At 46.6% G+C, this 17000-nt stretch overlaps 1 protein-coding gene across 3 annotated transcripts in view; it reads left to right on the top strand.

Moving 5' to 3' along the window:
- Map3k20 (mitogen-activated protein kinase kinase kinase 20) overlaps nt 1–17000 on the top strand; it is a 152254-nt gene that overhangs the window by 105542 nt on the left and 29712 nt on the right. For 2 of the 3 annotated variants that reach the window (XM_057754945.1, XM_057754946.1), the window contains exons 11-12: nt 1846–1981; nt 5094–10302. In XM_057754945.1, coding sequence (XP_057610928.1) covers nt 1846–1981; nt 5094–5483 — 526 coding nt within the window. In that variant the 3' untranslated portion in view covers nt 5484–10302. Of the gene's footprint in view, nt 1–1845; nt 1982–5093; nt 10303–12964; nt 13010–14819; nt 14851–14942; nt 15083–17000 lie in introns of those variants that run through there. The other variant, XM_057754947.1, reaches the window with a different exon arrangement.

Here is a 17000-nt window from a genome sequence, read left to right as displayed (position 1 = left end):
TGAAAGATTCTGCTCTCATGGCTGTTCTTGGAACTGTACTGTGACCTCAGTGTCCCTCCGTGCTTTGTCAACGGCCCCAGTGAAGGACTTTCCCTACAGGCAGGGAAAGGACGGTTTGGTTCCAATGCATACCCTCCTCCAGGCTTCCCCGTGAGCTGGGCGACTCACTTTTCATGCCTAAGGAGTGGAGTAACGTGTCCACTTCTTCTGACTTTCCCTGGAAATGCGGGGCAGGTTTTGCTCAGCTGAGCTTTGGGGGCCCTGCCTTTCCTTCCACACCCAAGGTCTCGCCGTGACAATGTAGTGTGTAGAGCGGTGTTGTCTCAGCAGCCCACGGGAGAGTCCTCTCAGGACATCAGAGGTGTGTCCTTCAGGCTTCCTGGCTTCCTTTGCAGGCATCTCTGCACCACCGCCCCGCCCCAGCCCTTCCATCTCTCCTTTGGCTCACGGCTTGTGTGCAAGCTCTTCAGAAACCCAAGGGAGAGAACTTCCAGTTCTCAGGGCATAAATTTAGACATTCACATTGTGACAGCCCTGAAGGAGGGAACGTTCCTGCTGAAGCCTCTTGCCAGTTTCAGTTTCTGTAAAGAACAGTTTCTGTTACTGGGCACAGTATCCTAAGTGGCCCGGACCTGAGGGAAGGAACTTTCTTTAAGATTATAGAGTCTAAAAGAAATGCAGAAGTTTCCTGGACTGAAGTATCTCATGCTTGCTAGATTATAAAACTTATTTGCTTGGGATTCCTATGTGTACAGACTTGTATGTCTGCATCTGTATATGTTTCTTGTGCTTTTTCTTTGGCCTTTTTTCTTCTGTTTGTTTTCTCCTATTCTAGTTTGTGTGTTTTTGTTTTATCTTATTCTATTTTTATAGTTATTCTTTCAATTCCTGGTTGTTTTCTAAGGAGAGACAAAAAGAGTTTGGAATTGGATGGGCAAGAGAGATCTCAGAGGTATTGGGGAGGGGAAACCATAATCAGAGAATATTGTAGGAAAAAAAATGACTTTTTGTTTTATTTTTCAAGTCAGGGTTTCTCTCTGGTAGCACTGGCTGTCCTGGAATTAGTTCTGTAGACCAGGTTGACCTCAAACTCAAAGAGATTCTCCTGCCTCTGTCTCTGGGGTGCCAGGATTAAAGGTGTGAACCACCACTGCCCAGATGGAGAAATGTCAATTTTCAATAAAAGAAAAATAGAAAGAAAAAAAACCCTACCTGTGCTTGATAATAGTGGAAAAAGTCAAGTCTTTGCCAGCGAGCAATTCATACACTTGCTCTAAGGTAGAGTCGTAGGCACCCATGTTTCATTGTTTTCAACAAGCAGGCACAGGAATTCTCAGGATGAAGCACCTTAGAACCCTGGCATCTTATAACCATTGCCCCTACAGCCAAAGAAACTGCTAGGTTAAGCAGCCTTGCTGAGCCCCTTCATAGGCAAGAATGCTTGCCCAGTAACTCACCCATCCGGTTCACAGATTGGTACCCATTTCTTGGGGCTGTTGTAGAAGTAAGATGAGAGACCGTGAGACGATGCCTTGTGAGTTGTAAAGCTTCATAAACCACAAGCAGGTACTAAATGACCAGCACACAATGCCAGCTCCCGGCTTGGGCTACGTAGTTCCCAATCTCTCTTCAATGCTTTGTTGAAATGCTTTGAGTTTTTGGTTTTTTTCCCAACTAGAAACTGCCTGTTGATTTTGAAGGCTAAAGAGTCCTGCTTCTCTGGTTGGTTCCTGGCCAATTTCCAAGCCCACACCTTAGCTTTTCATCTGGTTAGCACTCCGATAGGCCCACTGAGTGTCCCCAGTCCCACCAGCAGTGGAGACTCACTGAGTTACCTCTCCACAGGTGCGAGATTGAGGCCACCCTGGAGAGGCTGAAGAAACTAGAGCGAGACCTCAGCTTTAAAGAGCAGGAGCTCAAAGAACGAGAGAGACGCTTGAAGATGTGGGAACAGAAACTGACCGAGCAGTCCAACACCCCGGTGAGTACGCCACCTAGTGGCTCCCTGCAGCACTCGCAAGCCTGGCTAAGCATGGCAGCATGCCTAATCCTCCCACCTCTAGCTCTTCCCTGCCCTGCTCCTGAGAATTGAAGGCCTGCACTGGTCGTAAAGTGTATAAAACACCAAAACACCACATATTTAAAGGAAAAGCCTATTTAAGAGGGAAATCCCTCCTTCTGGATCTTTCCTTAACTGGTATTCTCTCGGAGCATTTGTACATTAAAGTTACTAGAGTACAATCTGCTGTGTTGCTGGGCCATCTGTTAGGGTCTTTACACGCTGTTGGAACGCTGCTGTTCAGCAATGAATAACTGGAATGGCAGGGCAGCCAGGAATGTCTGGGTGTGTCAGAACTTAGCCACATTTGCTTTCTAAGATCGAGCCGGCCTGCTGCTGACAGTGATGACGAGCATTAATATTCCTTATTAATTTAGTGCTATGATTATGAGCGGCATAAAATGGGGCAAAGGCTTCTCCTGGGACAGGAAGCCTGCTTGCTTTACCTTAGAAAGATCCTTGCTCTCTCCCAAGCCCAGAGGAGCCCTGGGTCTTTATCTTCTAACCTTGAGTTTAAGCTGTTGGTTAAATTTGAGATCGCGTTTCATCATTCTTCTAGATTTTAAGTAAGAATTACTTTCAGAAAGCAAGAAAAGCTTAGGATTGGATTTTCCAGAATTTTCAAGTGGGCAGTTTTTATCCACTTCAAATCACAAGGAATGAGAGATTAAAATAAAGTGATTGACAAATCTATCAAGGAAAAAGTTCAACGTCCGTCACTTTGTGCTCCTCAAAGACCTTTCGTATCTAGACAAGTCTTAACCTCCATTGAACAGCCTGTGATAGATTGCAAGATGCCATCTCATGTCTAAAGAATAAGAGAAATTGTCTCTATCTCCAGTTCCTATGGAGACGCAATCTGAGACACCCCCCCTCACCTCCCCAAAAAGAGAATGCATCTAAATATTACAGATTTACCCCTTTCCAAAAATGCCCTTGGTAATCCCAGGAATGCCAAGGTCAGAACTGCATTGCCGTGCATAAGACTGTCACAGGATACTAAAAAGGTACCTCACTCTTGTGAGTGAGTCCTGTGGACTTAACCAGTAAAGGGGCGAGTCTGGATGCGGCACCCAGGGCCGGTGGGAGCAGGAGCGAGAATGTAGCCTGTCCCTAGAGCCCATCCACTGAAGGCTGAGGGCTCTTTTGTTTTGCTTTTTAAGTGCATTGAAGCCTTAACTGTAAAGCACTGCATGGCTTGACTCTGTCTAAACGCAGTATTGTCAGGAAACTTTCAACCGCCTATTAGAGTACGCTTTAGAACCTTGCCTTGGCTTTATTGGCATCAGTTTTGCTAAGAAATTATGGGCTGCCTTGCACACATTATTGCTGCTGGTAACACCGTTGTGGATTAAAGAATAAAACGCCACGGGTGCTTAGTAGGTTGTATCTTGCGTTTTTTAAGCTCCAGAAAACTTCGTTTAAAGAAAGTGCTTTGCGGGCCACCAGCTAACAAGGGACAGCATGGTGCATGTCTCTGCGTGGCTCCCTCCCTTTTCCCTACGAGGCCCAAGTTTTCTTTGTTTATAATACTTGCTTTCAACGTCTCCTCTGCCTAGAGCCGGTATTTCTAAGGGGAAGGAGTTTATGCTCAGGTATTTGATGAGCAGCTGCCTCCTTTTATCCTCACTTCAGTTTCTAGTTGGCTTTAAATTTGACTGCTGAGAACAAGAGATATCTTTTTTAAAAGTGGCAAGACTGGGATATATATATATATATATATATATATATATATATATATATATATCTTCTTCTGAAATACAACAGCCGAACATTTGCATGACTGCACAAAAATACTATAACATTGATTTCAGGGATACGGTTTCCTTCCTAAAGCTGACACATAAAAGAGGCTTGGAACGATGCGTTCTCTGTGCATAAATAGGGGTGATGCTGATTTTTAATTATTGTTGCCGCTTGCTGTCTTAGAGATAAAGTCTTTTTTGAGAAATATTTATGGAGCGCCTTCGAGGCTAACATTACATGAGACGAGACCTCAGCAATAATAAAACAAATGAACAACAAAGAGTTCCTTAGAGTTTCTATCAGCTGAAAGCCAATTTGAGAATGCGGGAAGGACGGCCATAGGGAGTGAGGCCCTGCCCCACGAGGAAGGACCTGAGACTGGCTGGACCCCATGCCCTTGATACAGAGCCTTCAGTGCCCAATTCTCTCCTAATAGAATGAGCTGATTTTTGAAAACAGCTCAACAGCTTGAGAAAGGACACATAGACACCCGCAACAGCGTGAGAAAGGACACATAGACACCCGCAACAGCGTGAGAAAGAACACATAGACAAAGCTGCCGTGAGAGGAGACGAGGAGCAGTGGCCACAGCAAGGAGCAGTCTCGGGGATCCTAAACATGCTCACCCAGTTTCCCCAGACTTAAAGGTTAGAGACAGGCGCTAGAATTTGTTCCCAGGTGGGCTATATAAGAACCTGAATAAACTAAACAGCGTCAGATCTAGCTGGAGTCGAGTAATGAACAGAAGGAAGCGAGAATAGTGGCCTTCAGAGTGTGCTGGGGCACCAGCCCCGGAGGTCCCCAGCCAGACACACAGCCTAGCTGCTTCTGCCCTTCCTCTGAGCTCTTTCTTGGGACAGGGTTTCTGGATTTTTTTTTTTAACTTGAGATTTAATCTCTGCTTCGTTTCTTCTTCTTTTTTTATTTTTAAATTAATTGAGTGGTTAACCAAATGTTTCTGAACAGGAGTGAAACTGGGAATAATTATAAAGAGACCATCCTAAAACCTTTTTTGTTTTTTTTTGTTTTAAGCAAAGCAAGGACTTAAAACTGGTCCCTACCTGTCCATTTGGAATTTGGCTCACAGTTGGTGCTTTGCCATCTTTCAGTTATGATTTCCGCTGTCATTTGTAAATTATGGCCAATATACTGGTGCCGAATCTGACAGGATGTCCGTCTTCACCATTCACCTCCTGCATAGTACCAACTGATGTTGTGGTATCTGTCTCCTGATTTAAATTGGTACTAATTTCTCTTTTCACTTCTGTCCTTTCTTCCCCTTTGATAGCTTCTCTTGCCTCTTGCTGCAAGAATGTCTGAGGAGTCTTACTTTGAATCTAAGACAGAGGAGTCTAACAGTGCAGAGGTGTCTTGCCAGATCACAGCAACAAGTAACGGGGAGGGCCATGGCATGAAGCCAAGTCTGCAGGCCATGATGCTCATGGGCTTTGGGGATGTCTTCTCAATGAACAAAGCAGGAGCTGTGCTGCATTCTGGGATGCAGATAAACATGCAAGCCAAGCAGAATTCATCCAAAACCACATCTAAGAGGCGGGGGAAGAAAGTCAACATGGCCTTGGGGTTCAGTGATTTTGACTTGTCAGAAGGTGATGACGATGATGATGATGGTGGTGGTGGTGGTGAGGAAGAGAATGACATGGAGAATAATAGTGAATGACGGCAGAAAGCAATAAAATCGAAAATGGTTGTTTTTTTTTTTTAACAAACAGAAGAAATGTATTATCTCAGTCTGTGCAAAAAGCAGCATAGGGAGGCGAGCACCAAGCACTGCATCTTAGGCCAAGCTCACGGAGGGCAGTTTCCTCATGGGGTGACTTCGCTTTTGCATCCAGAAAAACGAGCAGGGAAATTAAGCTAAAGGCATATTTATCAGCAAGTGTGGTGCCTGGTTATAGAAATCTGTAGTTATATACATATCACGTTCTTAAGCTAACGACCTTTGCCTTTCCTCTTTAAAGTGCTACTGTGTAGTTTGTATCTGACAATATCGTATTCCCCTCACTTGGTGGGCTGGAACAAGTTCTACTCCTGACTCCACTCTGACGCTTGTTTCTTCCCCAGCACACTGAGCTTTCCTCCTTGTACAATACACTGTAATGGCGGAAGTGATTGATGACTATAAAACCCAGTCACACAAAAAAGCCTGAGATGAAAGATTATTTGTAAAGAAAAAAAAATGCTTCTTCAGAATACCTAAATGCTAAGAATTTTCAAACCAAATAGCACACAGCTCCTCCAAGTAAAACCCGAATGGTGTTTTCTAGTGACATTTGAAAGAGAAATATTCTGATTTGAAGCAAGCAGCAGACAGCGCAAGCTTGCATCCCCCATGCTGGCTGGAAGCATCCTAATATGAACACACTGTCACCCTAGGCTTAGCTTGTCCTTTGCACAGAAGCACATGGTGCCACAGGGACCTGTCTAGGCACGAACAGGCTGAGCACACTCTTGCTCTGAACATCCAACAAAGACACTCTGCTTTTTGTTTTCCAGAGGTGCATAATAATAATCCTAGATTTTAATCTATGTGTAGGAAAAATGAACACTATAAATAGGAAAGACAAATCATCCTTCTTGGACACAAGTGCATTCGGACACAGCGTCACCCCCACCTCTTTCTTTCCTTTTCCCTGTGCTCTGTGATGTTGGTTTGAGAAATAAATTCAGGTGCTACTTACCATGAAGGCCAGGCTACCTAGAGACACTCTCAGTAGACAAACTTATCTCTCAAAACCTATTTAAGCTATAAACTCCTATAAAAATTACAACCAGATCAAAGGCAAAACAAAACCAAACTCTTTATCATCCTAACTCAGAGCTAGTGTCATTCACTAGACGATGAAAATGAAGCCGTTGTGGTGGCCTTTTTGTTTAGAAGCACTGACATCAGGTGGGTGTGTCCACGATCCTGGCACTTGAAGGCTGAGGCCGAGGGACAGTGAGTTTAATAACAGCCTGCTTGAGCTGCACAGCAAGACTCTGTCCCAAGAAAGGATTAGAAGCCATCTACTAATGTTTATGAGGATGTTCGTCTACTAAGTCTTTGGGAATCTCAGATGAGATGTGCTTCTAATCCTCCATGAGAATGGAAAAGTACCACCCAAAATGAGAAGCGTACACTACAGCTTCGTCGGGGGAGAAGTAACCAGTGCAGCATTCTGGGTGTCTGTCAGCCGGGCAGTCATGGCCATGACAGGAAGAGGATCAGAAGAAGGTGTGTGACCCTGTAGCATAGCGCCAGGCCACGGCAGGTGCCACATCGCACCAGCGACAGTTAACTGCCAAGTGAAAGGGACACTGAGAAACGAGTGGATTCGGTAACCTTCTGGGTCACCAAACCATCGTCTGCGAGTGAGGCTTGCTCAGAAGTATGAAGCTAAAAGTAGAGAGGTTTCAGGAGAAACAGAGAGAGCGTTCTTAGGATGTAAAATGTGCAAACAGATTTAATTCGGTTGCTCTGGGAACCTGTGTGCCGTGGCCAGGTCCACCTGTACTGGGTGTTTACGGACAGGTATGGGTACAGTCTACCTGAGATGGCTCCCCCTCGTGCCCGTCCTGCTGTAATCCTCTGCACATATGTATTCTAGACTGGTAGCCAGGCCACTCAAACAGAACAACTTAGGGGGAACAGAAGGGATGCCTAGCAATTCCTGCTTCCCCAGCATGCTGCAAGTACTTGAGGGAGACAGTGGCAGCAGATGCAGGGTCTTAAAGCCTCTTGCACATCTTCCCAGGAAAAAAATAGAGGCTTTTGATCAACAGGTCTACCAAGTTCTCAAGAATAGCTAGATGACAGCGTTTGCACTCACGGAGTGTGCGTGCTAGTGAGTGTGCTGTCAGGAAAGCGTGTGTCACAGAATGCTGTGGTTTTAAGTGCATGCTAGAGATTAAAGTAAGATTGAAGGAAGAGGAGGCTGGTGGGAGAAGCCTTCAAAGTGGTCAGAAAAGGCCTGGCTGATGGGTACCATTTGCAGAGCCAAAGGTGAAGGGATCTCTATGAGGAATGAGTTCTCCCCTAGAAGGAAGAACACATGTACACCTCACCATCCGCTAATCAAGAATTGGTTTAGAACATACAAACGGCATGGAAATAATGTTGTTTTCCTAAATTAATACCCAAATCCATAGTCTATATAAAAATTTTAGTGCATGAAAAGCCAGCCAGATAGTGTCACTGAGGGGAAGGCACTGGGTTCTAGCCGCAGACTTAGGTTTACCATTACCAGGCATATGTCTGCCATCTCTTAACTGCTGCTCTTTCTCCACTAACGTTGCAGCCATGCTCACAGTTCAGTACTCAGTCATGGAGGACTTGGGGCGGGGCAGAACCAGCCTCGGTGAAGAGCTTCCAATGCTTCTGTCTGGAGCCATAGAATACACCATTGGCTATTTGACGTCTGCTCCAACATGCCAGGCGTGGTGGCGCACGCCTTTAATCCCAGCACTCGGGAGGCAGAGGCAGGAGGATCTCTGTGAGTTCGAGACCAGCCTGGTCTACAGAGTGAGTTCCAGGACAGCCAGGGCCACACAGAGAATCCCCGTTTGAGGGGTGGGGGAAATTGCTCAAGCATACCTGAGATCTGGCTCATATAAACAAGATCCTTTAGGGCTCTCACACCATCTCTAAAAATTACTAGAAAGCTTTTGATTCAATTAATTTTATAAAGAAATGTCTATTAGCCACATGCAGAATTTCTAATAATGCAGACGTGGCGCTAGCTCAGTGCTTGGATCAGTTTTTGAAAGGACAAACGATCAGTGTTAGATTTCATTCCAATGACCTGACTTGCAAAGAAACAAAATTCAGAAGTTAAAGAAATCCCAAAACAACGTCAAGGTTCAGAATGAGAATTAGATGTCGTAACAACTGTCAGCCTGATGGCATTCTGAATACCTCACCGTTTAGCTTTCTTTACTCGTAAAGCTGAGCAGGTAGAATTTGAGGACCCCTGCGGTAGTTCTTAGCAGAGAGGTAAAGTCACCTTGACCGGCCAGAGTACTGCCTAGCCTGGTGGCATCCCGCTTGCCAGGGACAGCCCCACCTTGCAAAGATTCCCATCCGAAATCCCCACAGCGTTGCCCCGTCTCTCGCACGTCTGCGAGTCCAGCTCTAGTTCCCCCCAGACAAAATCACCCCAGCCTTTTCAGAACGCTAACGACACCGCCTGCATTTTAGGAAGTTATAGCTTTTTCTCAGAACCCTGGTTGTGGAAATGATTTCCAGTTGCTGGCAGGAACGCTCTGAAATGACTGCACCCACCTGCGGGAGGGGTGCTGGCCCATTAAGGTGACTCCACAATGGTACAGCCCGGGTGCAGACTGTCATTCTGCACAGTCATTTCAAGGGAATTTTTCTCATCTTTTTTTTTTTTAAAGCACATTTTTATTGTAGGATACGGTTGAAGGCATAGGGCACACTGCTTTTGATGCTCTGAAAATACTGAGGACTGTTTTGGGTTTGTTTTTGTTTTTTTTTTTTTTTCAACCCTTAACTTTAAAAACAAAATGCAATGAATTCGTTAGACTTTAAACGCCAGCTGAGGTATTCACACCTGATCCCCATTAAAATCAAAGGGCCTAGAGGAAGGGAGGGGCTTAGCGGAGACTCAGACCCATTTCCCTTCAAGTTACTGTATATGTATATAACTTGAGTTTTTCATTAGCGTGTTAAGATGAAAGATGGTTTTAAAACCTAGTGAGTTAAATACAGATACTTTGAAAACGATTTTGCCACACTAGACCGGGGCAGCCTTGTGAAACTCGTCGAGTCCCGCTACACCACAGACACAGTAGAGCCTAATTCTTTCTATAATCAGGCACCGTCTGCTGCTTTCGAGAAAGGCCGCTTTCCTGGGTAGACTTCCTCACTGCCGCAAGAGGCTCCACCCTGCTGGACGTAGGGTAGCCCGGCGGCATTCTGTGATTTGAAAGATGAATGTCTACCAGGAAATCGGGACAGGCCCTGTCTTCTCGGACCCCAGCTTTGTGGGCACTGTGTTGCTTGTGTGAGAAACTTTCTGGCATGTGGTTAGCTACTTCAAACTAGAGTTCAGGCACTAGGCAACTGGTTTACAGCGTGTGCAAATACTCTTAATTCCAACATGACACACTGCTTTTGCACTCTAGGAAACTGCTATAGAGAACGTTTCTACCCTTTTTGAGTGTGAGCTTTTAATAGGCAGCATCCCCACTGTGTTTCCATAACAATCTTCCCCCCCTTCGCTCTACTGCAATGTTATTCTGAGCAAGTCTTATGCCAAATGCCATGTACAATGTCTGTATGGGAGATTAAACTGCGATCCTGTGTGGTCAGACTGTGTAGTTGCCGGCTTCATAGTTGGAATTTGATATTCCAGCACCGAGTCCACAATGTGTTCAGAAATCCAAGTTGGTGTCATACATTTCGTTCTGATGTGAACTTTTCTCTGCTTTCCTTTGTTCTAAGACTCCATTTTGCAATAAACGTTTTGACAGTAAACCCCTGTGCTGTGTCGCTGTGTACATAAGATCTTTGTTAGACTGGATTCCCAACATCCTTTGAGGAGATCAGTGTCACGCACACGAGCACAAGCGCTAGCTTTTCTCTTCTCAAGTCTGATGGAGTATAAATAATGAATTACTAAAGCGATGGGGCAGTCGTGAGGGATTTTTTTTTTCTCCCCAAAGAAAAGAGGCTTAGAACTCATCCCCGGCAAATGTGCTGATATGTTAACAAGGCACAGGGAACATGAAGGAGACGCGAGCCTCTGTGTGGCTGGAGATCGTTAACTCTTAGCCTGTTTTGCCAAATTCAAACCGTCTTGCCGCGGCGCCTGGTCCCAGCCCTCCTCTCACTGATCTTTGCAAGCCTCTGCACTCCTGCTGGAAGGCGCAGTGGGCAAGGCTCGGGTCTTCCTGCACCATGACACTGACGAACCAGCCCTGGAGCGGCGAGCACTTCGCTGTCCTTTGCACACTAAAACTGAAGATTGTCGGCTGTTTTGTTTACAGTCTTTATCAGTCTTGTTAGCACATTTGGAAATTATATAAAAGTCAAAACACCACACACACCCCACATCACATTCACACAGGCACTGACACACATCCTGTAGAGACGAGCCTTAATGCAGGACAATCCTTCTGTGATAGTATCTCGATGTCTCTTCCTTCACATTGGTATCCGCGGTGGGCAGGAGGGATGGCATGTTTCTGCAACTGTGTCCAGCTGCCCCACGGAGAGATAAAACCTGTCGTGTGTTTTCTTTGGTTGAGATCTATTCATCCACACGGTTCAAGCGGGCGAGCGTGCTGGGTGACTCCTTCGTAGAGCGTGTGTTTCAGAGGAAGGATGCACACGAGTAGTGGAGTATGTAGGGAACATGGCTGACTTCAACACACACTTTATAGCCTTGCAATCTAGATGTAGTACGTAGAGTCTGCACATCCACGCGTGTTTCAACAGTGGGGTTCAAAATAATAAAACCTGCTCTGCCACACCCAGAATTGGCTTCCTTCTCTTTTTACTCCAACACAAACTCACTGCATCCTGTGTTCCAGTTAAGTGAGCATGCCACACCCACGGCAGCCCCATGGCCAGTATCTACCCAGTTGTTCTTCCTCGCCTTCTCTTTTCCCAGGACCTGCAATCCTCAGTCCAAGCCACTTGCCTTCCGTTCCCCCGTTATATGCTGTGGGACATCGGTCTTCGTATGCCTATCAACACAGAGCAGACTACCAAATAATCTGAATACATGTGTCCTTCACGCTACCATTTCATTTTATAAGATAGCATGAGAAAGATTACATAGGTGGGGCTAGAGAGAGAACTGGGTTGGTAAAATGCCTGCTCTACATGTCTGAGGACCTGAGTTCAAGTCCCAGCATATAAATAAAGACATGACCTCATATCCCAGACAGGGATATATATGGGGCAGACAGGTGGATAGGTCTCTGGCGCTCACTGGCCAGGCGGCCCAGCCTAATTGATGAGCTCCAGGTCAGAGAGTAGGACCTGAGGAAAGACGCACCAAGGTCGAGAATTCCAAGGGTACATACGTGCATGTACCCACACACATACAAATATGCAAATGTACCAAACATTATGCATTAGTAACTAAAAGAACAATGATAAAAGTGGCCTTTCCTGAATATAATTCACAGATGTTCCACTCGGGTCTAGTAAAATTCTTTATAGGGATCATGCCTTTCCTAGCAGTCTGAGCTTGCGGTTTTGCAATAAATATCTCTAAGTTGGGAAGATTAATTTAGCCACCATCAGACTGTCGCACTAGCAGTAGAAGCAACTGCATTCAACTTCTTACCTTTTTCTTGCTGTCCTTTGAGAATTCCATCCATGTGCACAAAGTGTTTAGATCACACCTCCGCCGGTCTAATCCCTTTTCCCTCTCTGCTCACAAAGAAAGACCGTTTGTAACAGAGGCGGAGTGATACTTTGGCATATTCTTTCGTGAATCATGAGTCATGAATCATGAATACACATCTTGACAAATCAAGCTAGTTGAAGCTACTGGCTATACCACACTCTAGCCCACGGGACACAGGCCTTTTCAAGTTATGAAAGGATGTGCTGTTTAGCCCATAACCATGGAACACACTGATGACAGGTTCTGCAAATCCCCATTCTACACATGTCCCTGACACGGAGGTGTGTTAGTCTGTGTTGGAGCAACTCGGAACCCAGATGCCTTAGGACGGTTCCAACCTCACGTGTTCTGCCTCCTCCACGCGAGGAACCTTTGAAAACAGGCAAAACAAGTTACTTGGTTACTTATGGTTGTTTTGGAATTTCCGGCGGGAAACTTTCCTATCATCCTATTGCTGGTCGAGAATTCCAAGGCTTCTCTGACGGCTGGTGAATGTCAGAAAGGCCTTGATCCCAAGGCCAGTGCCAAAGAAGACTCTACCAAGTCCCCCTTAAAGCAGCTCATAAGGTAGCATGCATTGTTGCCAGGAACTGATTTACAAACTGGCTGCTGGGCTCAGCATCCTTGGACACTGAGAACTTCCCCTGAAGGTTGAGGGAAAGTGTCTTCCTCTCAGCTGAGCCAGAGGAAGCCAGAGCAGCAGGAGAGAGGACACACCAGAGAGGTGAGGGTAATGTCGCTTCCCTTTTTCATGTCCTTCGTATCTCCCACGCAGCTGCTGCCGTCCTTTGAGATCAGTGCATGGGACGAAGACGACGTGGTAAGCTTCTGCTGATGCCTCATCGGACCTAGACAGGAAGCAGGCAGAGTTGTCCACATGTTCGGAAGCGCAGTTGGGAGAGCTGGAGCTAACTAGCAGAAGTTAACAAGCTTCTCTTTCTACATAAATAAATAATTTAATAGTGGTTGAAAATAGGGACTCAATAGCAAAAGCAACCAGCTCTTCAGATATTATGAGAGTTCCATCTTCCTAACTGGCTGTGAAAATACTCCAGAATATAGTAATACCAATAGCAAGATAAAAGCCATACTATATCATATATAATATATATCTATATATACCACACATGTATATATGTGTGTGTGTATGTATATATATATTTCAGAATACAGTAATACTAATAGCAAAATAAAAACTATGATTCAGGATGCCAAATACACATTCTTGAAAAAATACTCAATTCTTAAACTTTCCTTCAATGCCAGCACTACACTTGAGCATGGAGGAGAGAGACAATGACAGGCTGGAATTCCCTGTACAGGTCCCCCCCCCCCCCCCCGCCCCTCAGGCCCGCTCATTACATGACAAGATGCCTAACCGCCTCCCTGACCCTGGCCTTCCCCAGGAGGAATGGACAGAGTGCGCCCCATCATCTTACATCCCAGAAGGCAGGATACTTAAGTCTGAAGGAAGGCTGCGTTCAGCTCCGGGTAGGCTCCCTGAGGAGCAATCCCAGGTTCCTTAATGGCAAACAGTTTTGAGAGCTGCTGATGAGAGACTTCAGGGACCCGCGCCTGGCCAGGGCCATTTTACAAGCTCAAGGGCATCATTACGTGAAGAAGGAAATAAAGGTGAAACGCTAACCAGCCCTGGCAAGGATGGGCTCCACCCCAGGGAGACAGACACCCCAGGGCATCTCAAGGAAAAGAGTCATGATTAGGAAAGCCAGGATACCTGCTTTAGATCTCAGTCTGGTGTGGGGCTGGGGCATGCCCCCTCTACCCTTTGTTTTTTTATAAAGTGAGCTTCCGTCAACAGAAGGCAGCTGCATAGGCCCCCGCAAAGTAAAGCTGGGTACCAGCTTCCTATCTTTCCCCATTCCCTGAACCCTAGAAGCCGAGCCTCTTGCCAGCCCCGGCCCCGAACTTAATTGCTTCCTCCCCAGCTATGAGGGTGGTCCATCTCCTTTGAAAGGAAATTAAATTGAAAGAACTGAGTTCTCTGGGCTATTTTTAGTCTTTGCTGCAAGGTTAAGTGACTTCCATGCCATTCAGCTAAAAGTCTATTGTCAAGGGACCCAGGGAACCAGAGTGACTAAGCCAGGCCTCTTTCTGTGTGTCTTCACCAAGGTAATGTTAGGCCACCAGTAAACAGGTGTCAGATGGTATACAGAGACAAGGACCCCTGGGTAGAACCACCTCACTCGACACAGAAAGTACCATCTTCGCATGCCCCTCCCCAAATGGCTGCCATGACTGAACAGACCTAGTAGGGGTCCTCATTCTGTCCATCTCTCTCTCCACTGCTGTGTGACCCTTGATACTCATATGGTTCCCGAAATAAGTACCGTGTCAGTCACTACCTGAACGTGTAAATTGAAACGTCATTATTGAGCCTCTAGGAAAGATATAAGCTCTCTCCCAAGGAAGTCTCTCAACTGTCCAATGCCTCCTGCGGGAGGAATATCTCCAATTTGAAAGCTTGAGGCTTTAAAACTACAAAGAGGGCTCTTTCATCTTCCCCTTGTGGCTAAGTTAGAGACATCTGAAGCTACTGGAGACTGTTTTCTTGTTGAGAATGGCTAACGCCCGTATGTGACCCTCCCAAACCTTGTGTGTCCTCTTCGCAGTACTTTTGGGTTCAGCAGCTCGTCCGGAAAGGCAAGTGACACAAATTACCTTCTCATTTATGGAGTTGACTTTGTCGAGCTATGATGTCGCCTCACTTCCTGCCTTTTACACGTCTCCCCCAGGTGACTCTTCAGTAGAGATGAGCAGCTATGCGAGCTTGTTTAAGGAAAACAACATCACAGGCAAGCGGTTGCTGCTTCTCGATGAGGAGGACTTGAAAGACATGGGCATTGTCTCCAGGGGACACATCATTCATTTTAAGGTACCCGGTGGGAGAGCATCAATCAGTCAATTGAGTACGTGCTGGACAGTGGGCCATGCGTTAGCGAGTAGGAATGAACTCATCACAGTGGAGGACATCAGGGGCTGAAATGCCTCCAGGCTTGTCCCTAACCAGCTGCCACACCTGTGCCACCCCTGTTCCCACCGCAAAACCCCACAGCAGTTACCTGGCCACCATAGTGTAACACCCCTGTACCGTGAGGAAGCCTCTAGTCTGGGGGTGGGGTGGGGGAAACACTGTACACTATCCTGTGGAATGACAGCAAGAGAGACGCCTCAAAGAGGAGGGTGCTGGGCTGGGGGTGGATCTCTGAAAGGAAGTCGTAAAGGCTCAGAACAAGGAACATTAGCCAGGTGAAGGAATTTGCACTGCAGGTGTGTGAGAGAGGAAGCCTCATGGGCCAGAGGACTGGAATTCGAAAGGGGGAAGGGAAGAAACAATGACAAGAACACGGCTTTTCACCTAAATACGCACCCCCAAAAAGGTTCTGCCAACAGTCCCCTTTTATTCAGAGTACCTCACCCTCGTTTTCCTATGCCTGTCCCACTCAAGTCCAAAGAGAACCAATCGTTCACATTGTTCCAAAGAGCCCAGACCTTGTACAAACCATGTCTGTAGTGTCTCAGGGACCTCGGGACAATGGCTGGGCACTAACCTACCAGAGAGCATCTGCAAGGCGAAGCAGGACCATGATGTCTTTCCCCTACAAGGTGGACAAGAAGACACATGCACAAACATCCATTGCAAAAACTGGCCCAAGCACGTAACCTATCCTGACTTAGGTGTGCCACTGCAGGAAAATTACTCTCCTTAGGACAGAAGTGTCTGCGCTGCCAAAGAGACATTTTGTAAATCTTGTCCTGTGTAGCAGATGCTGTGTAAGAGACTCCCACCGGCCACACCCTCTTCTGTCTTCACCAACTTCCCTTGGGTCAGCCAGAGGGGAAGGGTCTTACATGCTGTGAGACTTTAGCAAACCAGAAGTGGTTTAACTCTTTCTAGACACAAGTGGGACACGGAAGGGTCCTATCTGTGCTGGTTTGTGTCATTAGGCAAGTAATGTCCCAGCTTCCTATTTATGGCTTATTACATTCAGTGCATGTCTGCCTACGAGACTGGGCTTGTGGGAATTTAAAGAATTACCCTACCCTAAAGGCATTTACATGCCAGAGAAGAGACACAGCATAGGTGTACAACTTCTTACAAGCAGTTGGAAGAAAGGGACAGTGGAGAGAGACAGAGAGGAGAGACTTCGTGATAGAGGATGAAGATGAGGAGGGCTTTGAGCTGGACCTGGGGAGGACAGAACAGAAGATGTCCATAGGGGTGGGGATGACCTGGGGAGGACAGAACAGAAGGTGTCCATAGGGATGGGGATGACCTGGGGAGGACAGAACAGAAGATGTCCATAGGGGTGGGGATGACCTGGGGAGGACAGAACAGAAGATGTCCATAGGGGTGGGGATGACCTGGGGAGGACAGAACAGAAGGTGTCCATAGGGGTGGGGATGACCTGGGGAGGACAGAACAGAACAGAAAATGTCCATAGGGGTGGGGATGACCTGGGGAGGACAGAACAGAACAGAAGATGTCCATAGGGGTGGGGATGACCTGGGGAGGACAGAACAGAAGGTGTCCATAGGGGTGGGGATGACCTGGGGAGGACAGAACAGAACAGAAAATGTCCATAGGGGTGGGGATGACCTGGGCAAGACAGAACAGAACAGAAGATGTCCATAGGGGTGGGGAGGACCTGGGGAGGACAGAACCGAACAGAAGATGTCCATAGGGATGGGGATGACCTGGGGAGGACAGAACAGAACAGATGTCCATAGGGATGGGGATGACCTGGGGAGGACAGAACAGAACAGAAGATGTCCATAGGGATGGGGATGAT

Source organism: Chionomys nivalis, chromosome 22 (genome assembly GCF_950005125.1).
Source record: "Chionomys nivalis chromosome 22, mChiNiv1.1, whole genome shotgun sequence".
NCBI lineage: Eukaryota > Metazoa > Chordata > Mammalia > Rodentia > Cricetidae > Chionomys > Chionomys nivalis.
Note: the sequence above shows the minus strand (reverse complement) of the source record. Positions and strands in the feature narration are given on the sequence as shown.